The 15,033-nt window shown below is 41.0% G+C and overlaps 1 protein-coding gene across 2 annotated transcripts in view; it reads right to left on the bottom strand.

Annotated features, from left to right (window-relative positions):
* The window catches only part of LOC121504388 (RAS guanyl-releasing protein 2-like), a 106,824-nt gene that overhangs the window by 47,318 nt on the left and 44,473 nt on the right, over positions 1-15,033 (bottom strand). For both annotated transcript variants that reach the window (XM_041779101.1, XM_041779102.1), the window contains exons 4-7: positions 14,938-14,994; positions 12,169-12,300; positions 11,437-11,587; positions 7,991-8,164 (exon numbers count right to left, since the gene is read on the bottom strand). In XM_041779101.1, the coding sequence (XP_041635035.1) occupies positions 7,991-8,164; positions 11,437-11,587; positions 12,169-12,300; positions 14,938-14,994 (514 nt within the window). The remainder of the gene's footprint in view (positions 1-7,990; positions 8,165-11,436; positions 11,588-12,168; positions 12,301-14,937; positions 14,995-15,033) is intronic.

The following is a 15,033-nucleotide window of genomic DNA, read 5'->3' as shown; positions in this document are numbered from 1 at the left end:
TGTCTTCTGATTCAGCTTGAATGTTAAAACTAATGTCCTTAAGCCGATCATCCAGGTCACCTTGACATTGTACCAAAGTCTGATGATTGGCAGGAAGTGAAAACACTGGTTGGGATTGGGAACGGTTGGGAATGGAGGAACATGAGCGTGTCAAAGCTCTTGCCCAACAGCAGATATCATCAGAAAACTGCTAGACACATTGGGTATGATCCCCACACTTTATATAAAAGTGACTTTTCCAAAGGTGATCAATATCAATGGCTCAGACCCGCAGACCTCCTGGCACCCAGCTGGTCAAACAATGGAGCATGAAAGTCTTGGCTTACACTTTGGTGTCAAGTCTAAGCTGTACCTTCACAGTAGTGGCGCACCCTGTATGCATAAACTCGTGCCTTCATGTCTTTACTGCTTGGCAGGTCTCCACCCCTCTCTGGACTTGATAAAAACCAGTGGACCAACAACAGCAGATGACATGGCACCCAAAACCATCACTGACTGTGGAAACTGAAAACATTGGACTTCAAGCACCTTGGGTTCTGGGTCTCTCTGATCTTCCTCCAGACTCTGGGACCTTGATTTACAAATGAACTTACTTTCATCTGAAAACAAGACTTTGGATCACTGAGCAACAGTCCAGTTCTTTTCCTCCGTAGTCCAGGTAAGAAGCGGGTGATGTTGTCGGTGGTCCAGGAGTGGCTTGTGACACTTGTAGTTCTTGCTCTCGACCCGTCTGTGTGTGGTGGCTCTTGATCCACTGACCCAAGCCTCAGTCCAGTCCTTGTGAAACTCCCCTAAGTTCTTGAGTCTGCTTTGTCTGTCAATCCTCTGAAGGCTGATCTCATCCCTGTTGCTTGTGCTCCTTTTCTTATCACACTTTTCCCTTCCAGGCAACTTTCCATGAATAGATACAGCCTCTGAGACCAACCTGCCCATTTAACTAGTGACCTTCATGGCTTTCTCCCCTTGTGAAGGTTGTCAGTGGTTGTCTTCTGGACAAAATCAAGCCAGCAGTCTTCTCCATGATCGTGGTTGTGTTAACTGAAGCAGAGTGAGAGACTGAATGCTCAGAACTGACAAAAAATTGTACTTTTCCACAATATTCTGATATTTTGAGATTTTTGTGAGCTGTAAGCTGTAATCAAGATTAGAGCCAAAGTCTTGGAATATTTTACATTGAATGAGATGAGGCAATTTTGACTTTAAATCTGTTTATCAGCAGCAGAAACTTCTGTCCTCATCATTTATTTAGGACATTTTCAATACATTTCCCTTATCCTTTTTGTAACCCATGATTTTTGCCCTCTGGGGAGTGAGTCTTTGCCCCAAATGAAGGAGTTCAAGTATCTTGGGGCCACTGTAGTGCTCTCAAGCTCTCAATTTTACCGGTTGATTTAACTCCCAACCCCCACCTATGGTCATGAGCTCTGGGAAATAACCGAGAGAATATAAGATCACGGATACAAGTAGACAAAATGAGTTTTCCCTAGAAGTGTCTGGGCTCAACCTCAAAGATCCGAAGGGAGCTAGGAGTAGAACTGCTGCTCCTTCGCATCAAACAGAGCCAGTTGAGATGGTTCAAGCATCTGATCAGGATCCTGCATGCCTCCCAGTGGAGACTTTCTGGGCACATATGGCTGGGAGGAGACCTCCGGGAAGACTCAGAATGCACAGGAGGGATCCTGTCTGGTCTGGAAACACCTCGGGATCTCCCAGAAGTCATTGGAAAGTGTCACTGGAGAAAGGGAAGTCTGGGTGGACTTGTTTAGCCTGCTATCCCGGCCCTGGATAAGCAGAAGAAGATGGATGGATGGACGGATGATTTATGAGTTCACTGAGATTTAAAGTGTTGGTCTTTGGACCTTGTGATCTGAATGAAAATAATCAAAAAAGTGTTGGTAAAGCAGACCAACAAAGACTGACAGATTCTGACTCCTATGTGACATTTCTCAGCATGTTTTACACATCATTCCTCTAACACTCACTCATCTTTTTCTTCAGAATGTGACCTGAACCTCTGCACAACATCTACGATGAATAAATAAAGTGAAGTCGATTTCCCACACTGACAGTTGTGATATTTGGTCAGAGGCGGAGGTCAGAAAGATGCTTATCCGTCACAGCCATCATCCCAGACATCTGTCTTCACTGCTACACTGATAGAGCTGCAGAAAGCACTGGAAAGAAGTCCAACTGTTCAATAAAAGGGGGATAAAACACAAGAAAAGAGCCTGGATAGGGCTCCACTGAGGAGAGCTTTGACTAATGGAGGGGCTGAGACCTCGCTACTTAAATGATGAGGGGCAGAAGTTTGTTCATCAGTTTATGATGAGGGGCAGATTTGACCTTGCTTTTCTTGCATCGTCTATCCCGCTTTTAGTTATCATTAGGGCAGTGGAGGAAGCTAAATGTGTGACACTGGAGGCAAAGACACACTGTCCTATAGTAACATTTCAGTGTTACTTGTCAGATCGTATCATATCCTATAGGATCAGATCAGATGATTTTAAGTAACACAACACACTTGTGCCCTTCTATAAGGATAGCACTAAAGGCCTTAAGTGTTGAGATCCCTAACCCCCCATTAAGTCCTATAGGGCTTCACACTCAGATCGCCTGCTACGATTATGAATAATGAAACATTTGAAAAGGTGAATAATGTTTTTGGGCATTTTCATATAGCATGCTGCTGGTGAACAGAGTAAAAAGACCAGAAACCCACAAGAAAATAAACCTACAAAAGGAGACAGGTGGGATGATCGCACCCACTACCACCCAGTGTTAGAGTGAATAGTCACTGTGGAAAATACTGCCCTGGACTGGCTGCTAATAGATCACAAAGCTGACATATAGAGACAAACAACCAGCCACGGCCACAATCACACCTCCAATTAACCTAATGAGCATGTTTCTAATCTGAAGGAGGAGCCAAGTAACCAGAGAGAACCAACACATGGATGGGGAGGAGATGCAAACTTCACATCAGAGATACAAAGAAGGAACACTTTCTGTAACAGCCTAAAAATGTTTGTTGACAGCCTTTTTATCCATGACAAAAACTAGACAAAGACTAACAAAAATAGATCTGTGATGATTAAAACTGGCAAAAAGTAAATTCAGTTTTCATCAGTATGACTAAACCTAGAATAAAATGTAATGTAGTTTTCGTTGGACATTCAAATTCTGTGATTTTTCTCCACTGTGGGTAAATCTGGCAAAAACAATGCAGCTGTAGCTATTCTGGCTCTCAGCTGTAGAAAACAGGGTTTGGCAGGGTGCAGAGAACACACTACCATGATTTGGTACCAGATTTAGGTAAGAGAAAAAATGCTTGGACTAAAAGAAAAGACGAACGTGAGGACTTTTTATAGACTACAACTAGACTGAATTTTTTTTTTAGTTTTTGTCGACTAAAACTAGACTTAAACTAAAAAGGGTAGAAAAGGCTAAAATGTGACTAAAACTAAAATACATGTGATTAAAAGACTAAGACTAGAATTAAAAATAGCAGCCACAGTTAACACCACCAAAATAGAACCTACTGTCATCGTTCTCCAAAGTAAACCGTCCTAAACTGCGCTTATTTGTCTGTATTTTTTGTTTGTTTTTTCTATTGTCGTTTGTGTTAACTCTTCATCATAATGGCATCCAAACGTGCTAAAGCGATGTTTAAAAGACGGATTAATAGCACTTCTGGACATCATTGCTGCATTCAGCTTAACTCGTCATTGACAGTCACCCAGGGTAACTCCTAACCCTATCTGCAACGAAACTGCCATCTCATATCGTTTTCTTCTGTGCTCAGTCTCCCTGCAGGAAGATTGGGATCAGTCTAATGTCAAATGCAGAAATGATGTGTGGATAGAGCCCATCGTATAGTATCGAGCTAAACAGTATCATTTTATATGGTACTAGAAGAAGTATTGCATCATATTGTATTGGACTGGACAGTATCACATTATATCATATCACACTGAAAAGTATCATGTTGTAGGACTGAACACAATCGTGTTTTATTGTATTATACTGTACCGTATTGAATAAAATTGTATCATACCATTTCAGTAACAAAAATCCCAACAGATTGCAGGGCATTTTAAGAATCTGTGGTAAAATTTCAGGTTTGACTCTTACTGACCTAACTCAATTGCTCAAAGTAAGGATTCTCGAAAAGGCCCAGTCTAACATGGCTGATCACAGCCATCCTTTATTTTCTCGGTTAAAGCTGCTACCATCCGGTCGCAGATTCAGCCTGCCAGCATGCAGGACAAAGAGGCTAAAAAAACTCTTTCGTTCCTGCTGCTATCGGCTTTCTAAATGGTTATTACTCTATCCCTTCACAGGGATAATAAAGCGAACCTTGACCTTGAACCTTGACCTCACTGCATAACATTACATAGTTATTTATACTTTTCATATCATACTTTATTGTATCCTATCATATCAGAGACAGGCCAGTCATACAGGACTGATGGCCAGAGGGATGAATCTTCCTTTAAAGGTATTACTGCTGCTCTCTGAACGCATTGATAACATCCCACTGAAAGGACATTTACTGCAGAAAAGCCCAGAATGGCATTTATAGGGATATTTAATGTGCTGAGTGATGACATAAGTCTGCAGACGTTCGGTCATAGAACCACAAAAGGCAGCGAGTTGGCAGCCCTGTTGAAGAATCGGTAGGGAGGAATCAGATTAGATAAAGATTAGGATTAGAGGCATGTTGACCTGTAGATGACTGGAGATGATTTAAGTCTCTGAGTAGAGAATTAATGAGATACACAGCTGGAGGGATGGATAAAAAATAACCTTTTACTAATGGGTACAGCTGAGGGTTTTTTATGCAGTGGTGAATTTATTGCAACATTTTGCTAGAATATTTTTAAAAAACAACTCTGTCTTCTAGAGATGGATGAGTGTATCCCAGTGAGGTCTGAACTTGCAGAGAGAGAGTGAACATCATGGCTGAATCCCTTTGGTCCAGACCAAAATATCTCAATAACTTTGGACAAACAGTAAAGACAGAGATCTTTCACAGGCATTGCTGGTTCCCAGTGGACAAATCTCACAGACTTTTGGTGATCCCCTGACTTTTCCTTTGCTTTTTCCTGTCCCTCGCTGTCACACTTTATTTATATGGTCTCTGTTTATATTTCATAACAATGTTTAAATATCAGCACAACAGAAGCAGCTCCAAAATGTTAAATGTAATAAAGTCAGGATTCATACAGCCCTGCCACCATGTAAAAGGTGCCAAATCAGGAACGCTGCATGTAGTGGCACAATGGGGGAGTTTTCTAGCAAAAGGACATTTTAGGGAGAAGAAATAGCCATTACGAACTGAATAAAAAAACTTTGTATGGTCAATTATACTGCAAAGATTAGAGAACCAATCAGTTTTGAGCTGCTAACACCTTGCCTGAGTCTTTGTGTGGGAGCTGATACATGTGAATCTAAGCATGGTGCACAGAAGTGAACGCAGCTATTCTTAGGGGTCCAGGCCTTGACATCTGAGCACAATGATGCTACAAGGCTGATGTCAATACTGATGTTTGAACTAACAATGTAGCTGATGGCCCTGATGGCCAATACCATTGCCTATGTTTATTTCATTCCTTCTTTAGGTGTAACACTCTCACAATGCAAACATTTTCTCTTCTGTTTGACCATGAAAACTGATCAGAGTTTGTTAAACAGGTCACATCTGCTGCACTTAAAAGGTGTGCTAATGCCAAATTGATACAACACTGTTTTATATAATAGTGCCCACATTACTTACCAAGTGAAAATGAATGGATTTGATCTGAGTGAATAGATGAATGACTAGGGGATTTATATACAGCAAATGGATTAAAGTAGCAATTAGTGTGGTGAATACATTAGTGCAAACATGCATATGAGGTGAGGCATTTAAGTTATGGTTGATCGATTTTTTAGAGCACTGTGCATAGGAGGGAAGGCATTTACCTTAATAAGCCTTCTAACAGTATTTAAGACATTGTAGAAGGTACGGGTCAGTGAAAGACAGGGCTAGGGTGTTATATGAGAGAAATGTTCTCTGATATTCTGTGTTTTGACACTCCAGGACTGTTGAGTGGTCATCAGAGAAACTTAATGACTGTTGGGTGGTCATCAGAGTTACTCTGTGACTGTTGGGTGGTCGTCAGAGGAACTCTGTGACTGTTGAGTGGTCATCAGAGTAACTCTGTGACTGCTGAATGGTCATCAGAGTAACTCTGTGACTGCTGAATGGTCATCAGAGTAACTCTGTGACTGTTGGGTGGTCATCAGAATAACTCTGTGACTGTTGAGTGGTCATCAGAGTAACTCTCTTACTGTTGAGTGGTCGTCAGAGTAACTCTGTGACTGTTGGGTGGTCATCAGAGTAACTCTGTGACTGTTGAGTGATCAGCAGAGTAACTCTGTGACTGTTGGGTGGTCGTCAGAGTAACTCTGTGACTGCTGAGTGGTCATCAGAGTAACTCAGTTACTGTTGAGTGGTCATCAGAATAACTCTGTGACTGTTGAGTGGTCATCAGAGTAACTCTGTGACTGCTGAGTGGTCATCAGAGTAACTCTCTTGCTGTTGAGTGGTCGTCAGAGTAACTCTGTGACTGCTGAGTGGTCATCAGAGTAACTCTCTTGCTGTTGAGTGGTCGTCAGAGTAACTCTGTGACTGTTGAGTGGTCATCAGAGTAACTCAGTTACTGTTGAGTGGTCATCAGAATAACTCTGTGACTGCTGAGTGGTCATCAGAGTAACTCAGTTACTGTTGAGTGGTCATCAGAGTAACTCTTTGACTGCTGAGTGGTCATCAGAGTAACTCAGTTACTGTTGAGTGATCATCAGAGTAACTCTCTTACTGTTGAGTGGTCATCAGAGTAACTCTGTGACTGTTGAGTGGTCATCAGAGTAACTCAGTTACTGTTGAGTGATCATCAGAGTAACTCTCTTACTGTTGAGTGGTCATCAGAGTAACTCTGTGACTGCTGAGTGGTCATCAGAGTAACTCAGTTACTGTTGAGTGGTCATCAGAATAACTCTGTGACTGCTGAGTGGTCATCAGAGTAACTCTCTTACTGTTGAGTGGTCATCAGAGTAACTCTCTTACTGTTGAGTGGTCATCATAGAAATAAAGTAGAGAAATGAAGTAATTCATAAGGAGTAGATGGTGTAAATCTTTTAAATTTTTGAGGTCTTAGTATGACTAAGGCAAAAGATAGCTTAAAATCATGCCACTAAGGTTGTTTGCAAGACAGGAAAAATGTATTTCGCGTTGTTAGGAGAAATTTAGAGAACCCTAAAAGGGCCATGTTTTCTTTACACACAAAAAGAATGTTTTTTTTCCCTTAATGTTTGACATGCAGTCGTAAGTTGTACTCTCTACTAACACTCCCCTGATCGCTCTATTGTAGTTTGCATCATTGAACTCTTCCAGTGCACAAACAGTGTTAAGGTTTGATGATTCTTTCATATTATTTCTCTTTTAGTAAATATTTTATTCTCTTTAGGGAATTTTGATGCATTCTTGTTTTGATTTGCATCCTGTAATTGCATGTCATAGTGTTGTTGTGAAAATCTTGGATCTCTGATTTGCATTATTATACTTCTTGCAGATGAATAGAAGTTGCTTGCTCCCTCATTATGTAAGACAATTTTACGGCTCCTCAGGCCACGAAAGCCTGTGAGTAATGCCAGAAATGCATCATCACCCAGCTAAAAAAAGATTTTTCCCCTGAGCAGCATTAACTCAAAGAGCCCTCAGTAGGCATCTTAAGATGCTAATACTTCCAAAAGCTTCTAAAATTAAATTCACTTTTTCTCACAGTTTGTCCCACATAATGGAAGAATGTCTTGATTTAATGTGTTATTCACACTTTCACAGCTTTCTCTCCTCTTTGTTCTGCTGCTTTAACAAAGATCTGAACCCCACAACTCCCACTCTCCCCGCTCTCTCTTTAAATGTGTGCAGCACACGGATCAGCGGACAAACCTGTGCCACTCTGATGAAGTGGGAGATGACGGCAGCCCTCTGCGGAGCGGTGGGCTTGCTGAGCACCATGAGCTGGATCCACTGGGAGACACTGTTGAAGAGGGTGATGAAGCGCTCTAGGATGGGGTTATCCACCGTGCAGCCGTGCATCACAAAGCTGTGGTAGTCCTGAAACTAAGAGAAAAGGAAAACAAATGCATTTGATTCACATTTGTCATTTATTAAAGAACCTAGATAACAAATTCCCCTGAAGTCTTACCTTTTACTCTCAAAGAAACTATAGAAGGTGATGAATCTGAATCATTTTATGACAAGTATAACAAACTAGGTGTAGTCACCATAAAGGTTTCTACTGAGCTGTATGCTGTCTTCTGTCGGCTGTGTTACAAATTGGGAATGTTGGGTTTGTAAAACATTAACTAAGCAAGAAATGTAAAATCAAAGACTTTAAAGTGTCCGTTTAGGGCAGCTAAAGACACTTAAGAAAAACAGTGCCTTTGCTTTCCTGTTGAGATGTAGATGATAAGATTTACGTCACTCTTGAGTCTCCTGGTTAAATATGTGTCTGGAGACAGCTAAAAAGCTTTTCTACGCAACATTTAACTCTTAAGATGACCTCTTATCTTCTCCTTTATCTTGGAGTAAAGTCTTGAATCAGAGCTGAAGAGTTATTGTTCTTCTCTAAATGAAACAGAAGTTTTTCTCCAAAGCTTTAAAACTCTTTAATTGAAATATTTAATGTTCTTTCTTTTCAACTGTCCAAAAACAAATTGAAAACAACAAACCCGGAATTTTTGGGATTTCATTTGTTGATCTGTGTCCAAATGATTTTCACTTCTTTCTACATAATCAAACATTCTTTTAAGGCAGCAAGATGAATAGCAACAAGCTGGCTTATTTAAATGCAAATCAAGCCAATGTTTAATGTGGAAGAAAATCAAAGATTGTTTTGTATCCATATGGGTTCATTTTTTATCAATACTGAGCTAAAGCCTCGTCAAGAAGAGAAATATTGCCAAGACCACTCATCTTACAGCAAAAGCATCATACATTCATCATACATCAAAATCTGCAAGAACAGAAACATAATTACTGCTAGTTAATGTTGATAATAAGTACTACTGAGCCAACAGCATGATAGAGTACTGGGAGTTTAAGGGACTCAAGCAAACATACAGACTGTGTTCAAATTTTCCTACTATACTGTAAATAATGATTCAGCCAAAATCTAGTATGCCATGTTAAGTTGCTTGTGCAAACAAATGCAAGATTCCCAGCGTGCCACAATGCCAGGATTTCTGATTGATACAGAATGCCTCTGGCCGGTCTGCTTCATGTACTGTTTCCAAGCATTACCTCCAATTTCCACATAAAGCGACCGCACTGTGATCCGCTGGCGAATTGTACTGCGGAGCAAGTCGCTCCCTCTCTAGTCTATCAGAGCATTTACACAGCCGACGCTCCAGACTGGCAGCGGCGTGTGCCTGGAGCGCCACTTCGCTCTGCTTTGTTCGAGATACGCTGCAGGTCTATTTTCAGCGCCAGCCGCTGCGTAACCACGTCATTACCCGTCGATCAGAAAGCTCCAAAAAGGAAGTCACAAGCATAGAATATCCGGTTCTTTCAAAATACAACCCAATGCACGGACTCCTGGTCGCAAATCATCACTATATCAACATTACATCTCATCCTGCAGCGAGAGCAAAGGTCACCAAGATGTCAGTGGGTCACAGAGCTACAACGGCGCCATTGATGAGGAAAAGATAACTTTTGAGGACATTTAGCCAAAGAATTTTACATAAAACCACAGATCCTTTAAGCCAACATGAACCTTTTAACTTCCTAATATACTCACTCAATGGCAGAAGCAGCAACATCATGGACCTATACTGGAAAGGATGATAAATTAACCCCATAAGGTAAAATAGTCCACTGTTGACATACTATTCCTGTGTGACCTCGCAGTTCTCCCATGGTCTCTGCCCGCTGATCAGGGCTGTGCACCGTGGCGCAGTGCTCTAAACACGTTTTCAGTGGGCGAGGTCGCTCTTCTTCGGTCGGGGCAGACCTGAGGTGCTTCAGTGCGCGGTGCAGTCGTCTTATGTTTAAATTGCAGGTTAAACTCGTTAACCTTAGCATTGACTCTTTCATTTGCAGCACCGTAATTCAAATGCTCGTAAACCTACGAAAGTTGTTTCAATGGATTCTTTCTCACAGCCAGATCCAAAGGAGAAACTGGAGCCACCAAGTCACCTGTTGCAGTTTAATAAGGTGGAAAGACTAACGGTTCAACATGCTGTCCGTCTTCATCAGAGTCTCTGATGATTTTCTAAATTGTTTAAGATGTAAAAAATATATTATTGTGTACCAGGCTTTAGTTTGAAAAGTAAGGGAGCTAAAGAAGGTAATGGAAAGGCAGCTTTACAAAAAACATATATGACCCCAGGCATATGGCAGCACAGTGGCTTTAAAAAAAACGTGCAGAAGGGTTGTAGCCACTCCTTAACACCAAAACCGCCAAGACGCTCTGATGGACCATTTGGGATTTTATCATGTAAATAAATCTGTTTGAATAGAAACCACAAGCTTGTCATTCAAAGACTTTTCCTAAGTTTGTGTTTTCTGATGCTTAAAAGGAAATCATAAAATCCACCAGATTTCTTAAAAATTATATCGCCGAGTTGAAATCTTTATTTTATAAACTTAGAGTTGTTTTTCATGACTGAAATTCAGCCTGGTGGTTTGTAACACACTGGTCTTTCATACAATAAACCTAAAACACAGATTTTTTTATCACTTTACAGGGACTTTAAACTAAATGTAATTGACTTCCTGTTTAGCCTGTATAGGTAGATCAAAGATTTTAACATGAACTTAACCACAGAAAAATAAACTTGTCACACTGACAAGGAAATAAGGGGACAGTAAAAAGGTAAATGTTTGATAACAGAAGATGCAGATGACTTTTGAAGGCACTGAGCCAGAGCTGTTTGTGAGTTTTAAAGTGAAATGAGATATCAAGGATTAGCGGTAGACCTATTTTACATCACTGTGGCTGCATGGAGACTCTGACATGGCTTAGTCAACGTGGGCTGAAAGGGACAATGAAGCATGCTATAAATGCAGCAAAAAAATGAGTGCACTAGTTCTGGGCCTTAGATAATTGTGATAAATGCCATTAATCTTGACAGCCCTAATAATGAGACGTGGGATCTCTCTACATCTTTGAGTTGCCAAGTTGACGGCCTACATTTATCAGAGTGCTAGTGCTCGGAGTGTTAGTCATTTGAAATCCTCCCTCAGACGCAGATGTAAAACCACTATATTTAAAAGTCTTGATATTAGTATCAGTTAAAAAAATCCTGATAAAGTTTAGAACCGATGTAGACGATGGTTGTGAATACAGCCATGAAAGCAGAGAGAGCCTCCATAAAGTTAAACTTTACCAGGATCTTGCAGAAGGATTTATACTCCAGGTAGGTCAGGTGTTCAGCCAGTTCACAGGAATCCAGGTGATCAAACAGGAGGGACATTTTCCTCTTTTTAGACACTGACGGGACACGCTGAGTCACCTGACGCTTCCATTTATACGACGGCCTGTGAAGTGCAACAAAAAACATGAAAACAGCTGTAAATTTTATGTGACATGTCCTCTTTCTAGGTGTTTTGAAAACATTACCACAGCTCAGGAGCACTGTTATTATCAGTCATATTTCCAGAAGCTAAAGAGGACTCTAAAAATACCTCCCTCCATCAAACCAAGAATTTGAAACCAAATGACAAGAAAATCTTTATATTTAAAGGGTTTTATATTTAAAACTTAGCTTGAAAAATCACTGAAACAGTTTTCTTTCAGCCATAAATCCTTGCACGCCTGCAGACTATGACCACCAAACTCATTTAAGAGTCAGTTTTTAAAGGAATGCCATTCTGCTCTTTGTAAATGTGCAGCTGCACTGAGTCACAAACTGTCCCACAATGCCTTCTTCTCACAGAGCACTAAGGGGCAATTTGAGGCCACACGGAAATGGCTTTTATGGGAAAAGAAGAAGTCACTGACTCCTGAAGAGCACAGCTCAGCAAAGTCTGAGAACAGGCCATAAAAATGGAACAGGCTGACCCCTTCTTCATTGACACTGTCAGCAACAGACACAGATTTCAGCAGCCAGTCCACTCACACACTGTCGAGGTCAATGAGCTGACTCTGACGCTGGTTGCCCTCGGTGCTCAGGAGGTCTTTAAAGTCTTTGATCTGGTCGGCCAGCTCCGGGTTGAGATTGAACTCTGCTGGAAACTCAGTGATCCAGTACCTGGAGGGCAGAACAAAGGGAAAGAAAGAGAGGATGATGATGGAAAATGCTGTCGACAGTTCGACCTGTTTACCTCGCATGATACTCTGACTGCTGCTGACAGCCTGTACATGGTTTTATTAGCTTATAAAACTTCCTTATACCCATCTTCTGCTCTATAAACACATGCTAACATGAGTTTCTCTTACTAAAATCATAAAATCATAAGAATCAGAACATTTCTAATGTCTGGATCTCCTCCCCTCTCTGTCTGAAATATTGTTGAAAATGCAAGTATGTTAGAAATTGGACTATTATGGTGCTAAAATGTATTAACACCCTGAAAAAAGCCTTTCTTCTTCCCTTACACATTACCATAAGCAGTAACTGTATGTATATTTAGGTTGCAGGGGGAAACACAGTTATTCTTGACAAAAAAAAGGGCTAATGCCCTAAATCAGCACTGATTGTGGAAACATCTGCATTAAAAATCCTTTCTGATTGGTCTAAGGTATCTGTGTTTAATTTGGCAGCTTCTATAGAGTCAGTCTTAGATTTAGTCTTTAGACATCACATTTTAGTCTTCTCAGTCCTGTTTTTGGTCGTTTTCACACCTTAATAGTCCGGGGGACTTCCATGTGGTTTGGTTTGCTTTCACATTGCCGTCTGAAAAATGTTGTGATATGTTTGTGGCACTATCATCACAAACAGAGATAAAGAAGCAAGAAGATGACAGAGAAAAGTTCTTGCCCTTTTTATTTGCCAGAAACTGGAAATCTATCTCCTTCTGCTGGCTTTTTTAACAACACAAAAACAATGAAGTAACACCAAATTTATGCTGTCTTGGTGTTCATATACACTCACTGGCCACTTTATTAGGTACACCTTGCTAGTAGGGGGGATTTTCTGATTCTTGAGGGGGCATATTTTTGCTAGAAAAGCCTGGAAAAGTGATTTTTTTTTATAAAATGTGACCTTTAATTCTTCATGGCATAGTTGAAACAAGTGTTGGGAACATCACTCACAGATTTTGGTCTGTATTGACATGGTAGCATCACGCAGTTGCTGCAGATTTATTGGCTGCACATCCATGATGCGAATCTCCCATTCCACAACATCCTGAAGGAGATCTATTGGATTGAGATCTGGTGACTGTGGAGGCCAGAGGAGTGCAGTGAACTCACTGTCATGTTCAAGAAAGCAGTCTGAGATGAAGTGAGCTTTGGCGCATTATCCTAGCCATCAGAAGATGGGTACACTGTGGTCATAAAGGTATGGACATTGTCAGCAACAATACTCAGGTAGGCTGTGACGTTTAAACGATGCTCAGTTGATACTAAAGGGCCCAAAGTGTGCCAAGAAAATGTCTCTCATACCATTACACCACTACCAGCAGCCTGAACCGTTGACACAAGGCTGGATGGATCCATGCTTTCATGTTGTTTACGCCAAATTCTGACCCTAAAATCTAAATGTCGCAGCTAAAATCGAGACTCATCAGACCAGGTAACGCTTTCTAATCCTCTATCGTCCAGTTTTTGTGAGCCAGTGTGAAAGTTCAGCCCATCTGCTTCAAGGTTTGACATGTTGTGCATTCTGAGATGGTATCCTGTACTCCTTGGTTGTAACAAGTGGTTATCTGAGTTACTGTTGCCTTTCTACCGTCTCAAACCAGTCTGCCCATTCTCCTCTGACATCAAAAAGATATTTTTGTTCATACTCACTGGATATTTTCACTTTTTCAGACGGTTCTCTAGAGATGGTTGTGCATTAAAATCCCAGTACATCAGCAGTTCCTGAAACACTCAGACCAGCTCGTCTGGTGTCAAGAACAATGCCAGTCACTTAAATCCCCTGTCTTCCTCATTCTGATGTTCAGTTTGAACTCAAGCAAGCCGTCTTGGCCTTGTCTACATGCCTAAATGCCTTGAGTTGCTGCCTTGTGATTATCTATTTGTGATAACAAGCAATTGAACAGGCGTACCTAATAAAGTGGTCGGTGAGTGTAAGTGCAACAAAAGAAGGCACCCAAGGCAGTGAGCTGTCCAGCATGTTGCTCTTTAAATGAGACGAATGAATCAGTACCGAAGGAAAAGGCGAATCAAAATGAGAGCTAGGGACTACGGCATGTTGCCATGACTACACAGATGCTGAGTGAGGTACTGACATGCATTTCAATGAAGTAAATCCATGATTACATCACATTTATATCCATAAATCATTTGGCTCTATGCCACCTTCTGTCTTTGGTTCACAAGTTGCTCCTCTTTGCTTCTCCACCGCCATCAAACCACACCAGATTCATGGAAGCAAACCAGGATCCCTGTTTCCAAGCAGACCAGAGTCCACTTGTTTGGTCCACACCAGAGACTGAATGAGTTTTCACACTGCTCCAGACAAACCAGGCTCTCCTTGTTTAAAGTGGACCAAACAGCTCTGGTGTGAAAGCAACCTCAGTCACATTTCAGTCATCTCAGTCTGATTTTAGTCTTTAGTGTTTCCATGATATTCGAATTTTTTGGAAGCAGATTTTCTTATTGGACAAAACATAGTTCAAGTTGAAAGTATTTCAGAAAGAGGAAAAAGGGTAACATGATTTCAAATGCTGAGAAAGGAGCACAGTAAAAGTCATAATAAAGATGAACAATAGTTAATTACTTGACAAGGTGGCATATTCTTGTTCTGCGCTCAGCAGAGCAGCTCTCCTCTTGGGATCTTCATGAAAAGTTAAGGTAGAAATCGGTGGCGAAAATC

Source organism: Cheilinus undulatus, linkage group 22 (genome assembly GCF_018320785.1).
Source record: "Cheilinus undulatus linkage group 22, ASM1832078v1, whole genome shotgun sequence".
NCBI lineage: Eukaryota > Metazoa > Chordata > Actinopteri > Labriformes > Labridae > Cheilinus > Cheilinus undulatus.
Note: the sequence above shows the minus strand (reverse complement) of the source record. Positions and strands in the feature narration are given on the sequence as shown.